This window comes from Perca fluviatilis, chromosome 14 (genome assembly GCF_010015445.1).
Source record: "Perca fluviatilis chromosome 14, GENO_Pfluv_1.0, whole genome shotgun sequence".
In the NCBI taxonomy this organism is placed as follows: domain Eukaryota; kingdom Metazoa; phylum Chordata; class Actinopteri; order Perciformes; family Percidae; genus Perca; species Perca fluviatilis.
Window position 1 is genome coordinate 23,985,782 of NC_053125.1, and position 10,728 is coordinate 23,996,509.

The window sequence follows — 10,728 nt, forward strand, 5'->3', positions numbered from 1 at the left end:
GGACTGTAAAGCACAAAATCTAATGCCAACTGATCATTGCGAAACTTCCATCGATATTTAAGTTCCGTGCATTATAGCCCTGAAATTTCCTGTCAGCAACGTGTAGATATTGTTGATGCCGGGAGCCTTAAATAATGTGGCAATTAACCAATTCTCAAAATGACATTCTTAGAGAGAAATACAGTGCAGAACAAGTTGGACACTTGCCATTATGAGGATTTCAATCCTGCATCTCTAGCGCCAGAACAGTCTCTAGTGGATCCATTTGCTATCGATTAATTGTTTGGTCTGTAAATTAGGCCTCTAACTAACGAGTATTTTCATTATCGCTTAATCTGCCAATTATTTTCTAGATGAATCTGACCCGTTTGGTCTATAGCAGGGTTTTTCCCTGCATAGAGGAATTTTTGGCACCCCAACCAAAGAGGTTTTAGCCAGCCCACCACGGAAAATCACCAGCACCAAAATGATAAGAACTTGCGATCAAAATTAGCGATTCAAATCCTCTCCGACCGGCTGTGCCGGACTCTCCTGGTGAACCTAACGGTGGCATTTGAATAGTAATATGACTTTTTTTTAAGCAGTTCTGTTGATTGGGGTTTCATTTAAGTGTAATCAACCTTTGTGTTTATTAAATTCATCAGAAATAACAGGCAAATGCATATAGATTTCTGTCAAATAAGGTAACACAGGCTCATTGCCTTTACTGTAGGAGCCAGGAAAAACCCCTGTATAAAATAGTTAAATATGTCCATCCAGGTTTCTCAAAGTCCAAGGTGAGCACTTTAAATGTCTTGTTTTGTCCAAAACCCCACAGATGTTCAGTTTAATATGATATGAAAACAGAAAAAAAAGCATGAAATCTCCATATTTGAGAGGCTGAAAACAGCATTTTTCGGGCCATTTTTTATTTAATCGGTTATCAAGCTATAACATATACTAATATTCACCAAGATTTGTATCCAAAGCGCTTTACAATATGGCTCTCATGCGCCCATTCACACACTGATGAAGTGTTCGGTGTCTTGCCCGAGGACACGTGGCCGAGAGGAGCCGAGGATCAAACCCTGTGATCAGTGGACGGCCCCCCTCTAGATCTCCAGAGGAACAACCCTCCCCAAATTTGATACTGCTGGAAAGGAGGCGGGGGAAAGAAACGTGTGCAGAAAGAGTGGAACCAAATGGAACAAAGGTCCCGGGGCACACCATCCATCTAATGTCCCCATTCAGTATATTACTAATTGTGACAAATCCACAATTTTTAACAGAGGAAGTCATGATTGGAATATATATATATATTTATTAGGGGTGGGAATCACCAGAGGCCTCACGATACGATATCATCACGATACTTATGTCACGATACAATATTATTGCGATTTTAAACATATCGCAATATTCTGCGATATATTGCAATTTATTACCTTTTTTCCAACTTCAAATTTTTCCCAATTTCAAATGATGTCCCCAAAGCACAATTTTTTCAACATTTGTTTTATCTAAAAAGATACATTTCTCTGCTTGTTCATCTCACTTCAATTGTATTGCTGCAAAATGGGGATTGTCAAGCAGACAGACTGACCAACACATATATCATAAAAGATCGATACTTGGCATCTGTGTATCGATACAGTATTGCCACGAAAAATATTGCGATACTATGCTGTATCGATTTTTTCCCCACCCTAATATATATATATATATATATATATATATATATATATATATATATATATATAAATAAATAAATAAAACATAACAGGCTGTTCAGCCACTTTTCTCCAAGTCGCCATCCGCTCATCGGTCTGTCGTCGAGCGCTCCTTCCTCATTCCCTTCCCACCCCTTCATCCTGTAATTCCCACGGCACAACATTCCCCCCCCTAAATGATGGAGGCACACAAATAAACAGGGAGGCCTCACTTTGAGCTATGGATACCGCAAGAGAACACAGAGCACACAAACACGACACGCTCGTATATAACGTCCTTGGCCTTGGAAAACAGAAAAACAATTAGGTAAGTGCTGAAAAGCGGGGGTCCTCTGTGTGCGAGTGGGTGTGCATGTTCATTGACAAGCTACGGCATCTCTTGCAGCGCCTACGTGCTTGTTTACTGGCAGTGCAACCACAGAGAGACACCACACACACACACACACACACACACACACACACACACACACACACACACACACACACACACACACACACACACACACACACACACACACACACACACACACACACACACACACACACACACACACACACACACACAGGCTGCTTCTGATTAACTGACAGAGAGAGAGACATGATGGAGAACAAAAAACAATTGTGGTATGAGGGAAGATAGACAAGCCAGTAACAGTCCTTATCAACAAATTCACACACACATAAGTGCACTGATGTTAGAGCGCACACACACACACACACACACACACACACACACACACACACCTTATTTGAAAGATTAACTATGAACAAGAGAAAAACGAGATGACAGACTTTGTGATCGTCTGAACTCAGACCACAAGTAGTTTGTACTGATCAGCTTTTAACAGTTTTTGTGTTCGGCATTGTGGGTAACGCAGGCGCCAGGTTTGACAAGAAAAATGAATGTGTGGAATAAAAAAAAGAATAAAAAAAAAAAAAAAAAAAAATATTCTCTGGTTCAGATTTGGATCCTTTTCTCATTTCTGTCCAACGCGAGTCTGAAAATGTTACACGACGCAATGCCAAAACCTTCGGGGTACTCCATTAACTACATATCAGCTCTATACGCATGTTGCGTTTGTACCTGCTTGATGGCGGTCTCTCCGATCTTGTCGGAGTGTTTCCGGATGCTCTCCAGGAAGTCTCTCAGCTGCGTCATCGCCGTGTCTCGGATCTGCGTCCTCAGTTTGGGGATGTTCTCCGCCATGATGGAGCAGAAGCGGTACTGACCCGCCCTGGGAAGACACGTGTGCTCCAGCTGCTCCAACGTCCGCAGCGCGGGGTAGTACCTATCACACACAAGAATGAAAAAAAATAAAAAAAGGAACCCTGGATTTATTTCATTCAATCATACAGGCTTTGCTTTCTTATTAACTTAAACTTCAGATTCACCCTGAAGAAGCTCGGTTTGTGCCGCTACGCATGGGTTGTAGCCCAGCTCTATTTTAATGAACTAACCATTTCAATATGAAAATAAAAGGCTTTTTGAACTTTTGGGTTCCCTTCCAAAGACCACCTTGACGATTTGTTTAAAACTTCTGAGCACTCCAGACCTTTTTTTTTTTTTTTTATAAACTTTCAGATTCAGGTAAGACGAAACTTGGCCGATGCCAAATTTTAGGACCGTGCAGATTGCCGGTTAAACCTGTGAGTTTCTGGTTACGGGGTGAAGAGATTTCGAAACTAACAGACACACGGCAATAAAACAAGGTCCTGGGTGTCGGATGCATGACTTTAAAAAAAAATAAAATAAAAAAAGCATGCAGAAAACACACAAAGATAAACACATCTAAAAACAGCACAAACGCACAATACACTCGGATACACCTCAGGGATCTTTGGCAATACAATATCTCCCAAACGCGCGCGCGCGCACACACACACACACACACACACACACACACACACACACACACACACACACACACACACACACACACACACACACACACACACACACACACACACACACACACACACACACACACACGTTCTCTCGAGTAGCAGCCGTTGTTGGCTGACCTCTCCCTGCTCTCTGCTTGGCCCAGCAGCCGCAGGACAAAGAGAAGTAGAAAAACACACAAACAAAACGACAAATTTATGACCAACCCGACTCCTGTCTAAAAAGGTCAGGCCCAGGGCAGGGAGGGGGGAAAAAAAAAAGTGAGAGTGGAACGATTTGGGTCCCCATTCCAAAACCCTCTGGCTCCACCTAGTGGCTGGCAGTTGGGAGGAGACACTACTAGTTGAACAGGGTAAACTTTATTTTTTGGAAGTTTATCTTTTATAGTATCCTGGATCCATGAAATAACTGGCCTTTAATAATACAAATCTGCCTGCCTCTATGCCTCTGACTTATGCCCCCTGTAATTTAAGGAAGAACATTTATTTATTTACAATACATTATATAATATATAAGAAAATACATTATATAATTTATAAGAAAATTGGTGTTCTTAAAAGGTTGGATTTTTCCTCATTTTTTTAATTAAGGCATTAATTCAATTCAATTCATCAATTTCCAAAAGATGTTTTTTTTATTCCTCTTCTTAGTCAACTTTAGCATGGGTGCATTCACTTATGCTTAGAACTGTACATACACAAGGTTCTGATACTCAAACTAAAACATGCGTGAATGCAAAGAAAAAAAAAAAAAAAAAAAAAAAGAGAGAGAGAGAGATGTAATCCTCACAAACAAAGTATCAGCAACGTACCTTTTGGCCCTCATCTGCTCCTGAAGTCTGCTGTACATCTCCAGGACTGGATTGGAGGATGAAGAAAAAGAGGGTTAATAGGATGATTTTGTAGGACTACTCGGGGTAAAATCAATTCCTAGTAAAGCTTTTTCTAAAAAAGAAATGTTTTCTTTGGGGTCTACGTTTGCAGATTGCTGCTGTGGAAACAGATCTACCTGAAAAACACAATTTGAGGACTCGGATACACATGCACGCCCAAAAGGTATTCCTATCAGTGTTACCTGGTAAGCAGTGCGTGAGTTTGTCTATGGTGGTAGCGATGTTTCTCTGCTGCACTCGACACAGCTGCAGCTCCTCCATGGAGCCCATGAGCTGAAGGGAGGAGGAGGAGAAAGAGGAGGAGAGGAGAAAGCAGCATTAGTCGGGAAGTCTTCAGAAACAAAACGCGTCCTGATTGAACGATGTCAGTATTTGGGATGTGCCGATCGGATTGGAGCCGATGTGGGTCATTTTTTTAACCGATTGGGAATCGGCAGTCACCCCGATCACCTTAGGCCCCCTGCACACTGGCTGCGTGGCGTGAGCGTGGCGGCTGCGTGGCGTTTTCTACGTCTTTGCACACCAGAAATGTGTCTGACGCGGCGCTGCTGCTGCTGCTGCTGCTAGCCTTGTCTGTACACATGTATGTTTCCCATTGATAAAATGAAATAATAGCGTGTTCAAGCATTAGTGTACTTCATGTTAAACATACATTCTTGATTTGATTACAGCAAAGACAACGTCGGCAGTATTGACGGCAAAATAGGCTACAGAATATTTCGTTCTGTATTGACAGGGGCAATATTAGAAAATCGATAGTTTTTTTTTTTTTTTTTTTAATTACATTTATATCAGCATTTATTTCTAAACCTCGAGACTTTCAAACATTAACATGTCATTTATTAATATGCATTTGTGTCAAAATGACATAAGCATCTTTTCGTATTCTATTTTGCCCGGAAACGCTTCCAACACGTTTGCGTGTCGCGTGAAAACTAGGCGTCGGTCCTATTTCTAGCAGGCACGCACTCGAGCCGCGCATGAGACGTGCGTGTCACGCAGGCAGCGTGTAAGCTCTGACCTGTTAACATGGGAGCCGAAATATAAACTGACACGCCCCGCAGCTGACACGCTCACGCAGGCAGCGTTCAGGAGGCCTTACACCAATCACTAACATCAGTAAATTACACCGTTCTAAGTAGAAGTTGATTTTATATGTGAGTTTTACAAAAAATGCTAGCTGCACTAAGCTGAAGACATCTTTTAGAGTCTTTGTTTACTTGGTTGTTTTGTAAACAAACAAAAAAAAAATGGTGTGCAGCTATATTATCTAGGCCAGGGGTCTTCAATGTTTTTTAAGCCAAGGACCCCTTAACTAAGTTGCATATATATATAATAACGTGTGGGCGGCCTTTACACATACCTTTTTTAGTACACACAATACTAAGCTGATAAAATAATAATTGTTGCATACATGTGGCACAGTGAATCCTTAGGATTAACTGGATCTGTGGATGGCTACATTACCTATCAATTTTTATTTTATTTTTTTCACAAATAGGTCGATATATATTTGCCAACAACATGTTGGATACATGTTAAGACATTTAAATTTTTGACAAAACTTTCAAAACATTATACCATTATTTGGCAGCCCCCCTGAAATAACGCCAAGGACCCCCTAGGGGTCCCGGATGCCCTGCTGAAGGTATTTGATCTAGACAAATACAAGAATCGGATCGGGGGCCAAAAAAGCTGATCGGGAAGCGAAATTACGAATCCCACTATGGCCACGCCAAGACCCGCCCTACGAAGCAGCTCGATTGGTTGGGGTTAGGCATTTGACCTCGAGTGGTTAAGGTTAGGATAGCCGATTGGTCAGGGGATAGGACCTGAACAAATCAGGCTATGTTACCTTGCGTAAGCATGGACGCCTGGCCAATAAATGCTACTGAAGGGCGGGTCTTGGCGTGGCCATAGTGGGATTCGTAATTATCATGATCGGGACAACCCTTAGTTGTATTTGCGAAACTTAACTCACCTCTTTGCCATCATCCTGAAGACGCCTGTTGGTCTCAGTCACCTGACTCTGAGAGAGGAAAAAAAAAAAAAGTTGTATAAATTAAAGTCCGTTTTTACCTTTCTGTGTCGGTCTTTAACCATGGAGTTCAAAACCGCCACAGATCTCTTAATCTTGGGACATTCGTCCATCTGTTTATCCCACCTCTGCTCAGTAGGGGTTGGGGGAACAAAAGTAAAATTTATTTTTTTGCGATTTTTGAACTTTTAAAATTGATTCTTTTCCCTACAATCTAGATTTATATTTTTTACCAATGATTCACCTAAATATTTTCTTTTTATATGGTACCGATGATGGCGACTAATGTCATATCCGTTTCCAGCAAAACAGAGCGAAAGCAGAAAATGCAGAAAGTACTTATTCGCTTGAAATCGATGTCAGACAGACTGATTGAGGTGATGTGCATTCTTCTTAGAAAACAATCAGTTTTTAGAAAATGTCTCCTGATGTAATGTCTCCAGAAGTGTACAGTATTATTCAACTTTTGTTTTGTTAAAAGGAGGAAAAGAAAATCGAAATACTCAATACTATCGAATCGCAACACTACTAGTATCGCAATAATAAAAAAAGAAAATGTCACTGCTTTTTTATTTTATTCATGGTCAATAAACCTAATGACGTTATACCTTGTTTTATTAATAAAAAATAAAAAAAAGCGGATACTATGAATTATTTTGACTAATAGTTCAAATCAGAGGATGTTGAGTGGATCACAGACTGGCAAAGCTTTAGTAGTCAGGATACGGTTTTGAAACCATTTAAAAAAAATTTTGAAATGCTATAAAATTTAATAAAACACCCAAACTTCAAAATTGAATGAAAGTAATCATTGATTTTAACTTGCAAAGATCATTGTATGTAGAGCTGAGCAATATATCGATATCGTGATATGAGACTAGATATTGTCTTAGATTTTGGATATCGTAATATTGTAATGTGGCATAAGTGTTGTCTTTTCCTGATTTTAAAGGCTGCATTACAGTAAAGTGATGTCATTTTCTGAACCTACCAGACTGTTGGAACTGTTCTATTATTTGCCTTTACCCACTTAATCATTATATCCACATTACTGATGATTATTTATCAAAACTCTCATTGTGTAAATATGTTGTGAAAGCACCAATAGTCGACACTACTATATCGTTGCAGTATCGACATCGAGGTATTTGGTCCAAAATATCGTGATATTTGATTTTCTCCGTATCGCCCAGCCCTATAGTCAACACTACAACATTGTTGAATCGGGACAAAAGCATATCGTCCCAGCCCTACTGCTCACTACTCCCTCCGCCCTCCCTGACCCTCCTTACCTTCAGTTTCTGGGCCTCCCCGCGTACTTTGAGCAGCTCTGTGATGGAGTCGACGAAGCCCTGGAAGTGGTGGTTACACATCTTCTCGATCTCGCGGTCGTGGTTCCTGATCCGCACGTCCAGCTTCTCCATGAAGAGGCCATGTTCCCGACCATCGTACACCGAGCTGGACAAAAAGAGAGGGAAGGTCGTCGGGTAAGAAGGGGCAAGATATTTACGTTCTTGTTAAATCCTCGGACGACAAAGGCCGAGCCCACACGCCCAAACGGGTTTCTCAATAAAAACTTAAAAAAAATACCGCCCACACAAGCGCCGTTTAACCTTCCGGTTGTCCTCAGGGTTAAATTTGACCCACTTTCAAGACGTTTCTATAGTAGAAATTTGGTTTTCTTTCAACCATCGATGGTTCCATACAACGCTCTTCACAAGTTAAATAAATGATCAGCCCGCTACTTATATTAAATTTGGGTGTTGACATTTGGAGGAAAAAAATGATAAAAGAACATTGAAAAAAGTTACAAGAAAATTACAGAAAAAGCTTCAAAAAACGTTGGGGGAAAAAAGGCGCAGGAAAAAAATGGTCGGAAAAAGTGACCAAAAAAAAAAATACTGACAAAAAGCATTTGAGATGGAAAAACTAAAAGTTGCATCGCCCACGGGAAGACAACACAAGGGTTAAAGAAAATCTCCGTCTAAATGAAAACACGAAAACGGCGCCGTCAAAACCAAACCAACAGGCGGCAACATAACCCTAACCCAAACATACGGCCTGTGGGCCAGAACTGGCACCGCCAAAAGGTAAGTAATTACGTAATTAATTCTAGTTCCAAATTTACCACTTTAATCTCAGAGAATTTCAGAGTTCTTTTTCCGTAAATTTACAAATTTAGTCTTAGAAATTCTATGGGTTTTTTTCCGGAATATTACCCCTCTCTCCCGGCTCGGTAACATTATTCTTTTCCTACGATGGCCTTTAGAACGCTGTCGTAGCAGAAACAACTGGCGTTTGCCAACATCAAGCTGACAAGAAACTCCATGACAGATGCAGTTTCTGATCTTTCTGGAGCGGTCTGGCCCACGTGAGATCAAATTACGGGTATGTGGCCCGTGAACTAAAATGTGTTTGACACCCCTGTCCTAAAGCCATGTCGGCCAATCAGAAGCCTGAAAAAAAAAATATATATATATATATATTACCGGAAGGCTACTGTAAGAAATAAAAATAATCAGTCAAGCTGGCTGTGCTGTATGAGGATACAAATTATAGTTGAATAGTATTGTGTGTTTAGTGCGTTTAGTGGAAGAGCACTGGGACAGCTTAGTCATGCAAAATGAGAAAAGGATACTGTGCAGAAAAGAGCACTGTATGACGGTGGTCAGAAAGCAACAAGAGTGCAGCAACGAAGTTAAAATCAGTTTGATATCAGTTTGACCATGAAAGTAAGTTACTTCTCAATCTGTGACGGACAACAGCGGCACATTGTTCTTTCTGACCATCAGCATAGCTAAAGTCTGCCTAACAACTGATGAAGAGGGCGTGTGCCAAAAGACTGGTCCCAGTCTGTGCACCAACCATGGGACGCCAAGTCTAAACCACGGTACTCCAACTTTTAATAAACAAATCAAAATGCTCTTAGAGACTGATATATGAATTCATGTATAAGCCAGAAAATTCAGTCTGATGAGAGAAGCCTGTGTGCCTGCTCAACTCGGACCCGTGTACACGTTTATGCTCTTATGATTTTACTTAAATAAGTACTTGTTAAACTTTTAAATCCTCTCCTTGTCTACTTAGTGGATTTTAACACGCACACTACCTGGCTGCAACGGTGCGACGATCAGTTTAAAAAAATAATAATAATTACCCCTTAAATCTGGAATTTTTGCTTTTATTGATAACTTTTAGAGACGGTTACACTTCTTGTACACCTATTAAAAACTTGGAGCTAGCAGGTTTTTTTTTTTTTTTTTTGAATCTTTTGAGCTCAAGCAATACAGCTTAACGTACGAAGTTTGCTTTTCTGCGCGTAACGCAACAGAAATGCTCGACTTAATTTCGAGAATTAATCACTCCACTCCTACATGGCCTACAGGCTTCCCTGTGGCATCAAGTGAAACATTAATATCCACTTTTATCCACCTTTTTCTATGCGCTCCAAGCAACCTAGTTGGATAGTTAAAACGTCTCAAAAATTGCAATTACTGAAAATAAATCATAAGCTGCCAATTAAAACCAATCAAACAGCTCTGCAGGGGAAAGAGAAAAGGAGGAAGAAGGAAGAGAGGGAGACAGTGTGGTGGGGCGTCCAGCTGTGGAATGGGTGCATGTTCAACAACCGTCCATCGGGGGGCGATATCACAAAGCCCTTCAGAAACCCGCTGCTCCACATTTCCATTCACTCCCTCCTGGGAGAGGCTGGATTAGATGGATGTCACCAGTTGTTGTAGTAACCACATAGGCGTAATTTACAGGGGGGATGGGGTTACAACGCGCCCCATAATCAAAACCCAAAAACATATTATTTCCTTTTCAGAAATAAAGACATTTGCGCTTCATGAAACACAAATTGAAAAATATTTGCAGAAAAAAAAAATTCACCACAAAGCAGAAAATTAAGTGTTCAAAATCTAAATTTTGCTCAAAAGTGGCAATCTCAACCCCCACACACACACACACTACACCCCCTCCCAATGTTGAACCACAAAGTTACGCCATTGAGTAACCATGTCAATCCCTTTATTTATTTATTTTTATTAAAAGGCATTCAGATTTCTTAATTATTGAAAACTTAGAATAGGGTCATTTAGATTGGTAAAAGATACAGAATGTCGCTACATTTGGGTCATCATAGGGCTGGGCGATATGGAGAAAATCAAATATCACGATATTTTTG

General features: G+C 40.5%; 1 protein-coding gene across 3 annotated transcripts in view; it reads right to left on the reverse strand.

The window, feature by feature from the left end:
* exoc6b (exocyst complex component 6B) overlaps positions 1-10,728 on the reverse strand; it is a 133,224-nt gene that overhangs the window by 103,497 nt on the left and 18,999 nt on the right. For all 3 annotated transcript variants that reach the window (XM_039821573.1, XM_039821572.1, XM_039821570.1), the window contains exons 2-6: positions 7,835-8,000; positions 6,486-6,533; positions 4,687-4,777; positions 4,424-4,469; positions 2,794-2,998 (exon numbers count right to left, since the gene is read on the reverse strand). In XM_039821573.1, the coding sequence (XP_039677507.1) occupies positions 2,794-2,998; positions 4,424-4,469; positions 4,687-4,777; positions 6,486-6,533; positions 7,835-8,000 (556 nt within the window). The remainder of the gene's footprint in view (positions 1-2,793; positions 2,999-4,423; positions 4,470-4,686; positions 4,778-6,485; positions 6,534-7,834; positions 8,001-10,728) is intronic.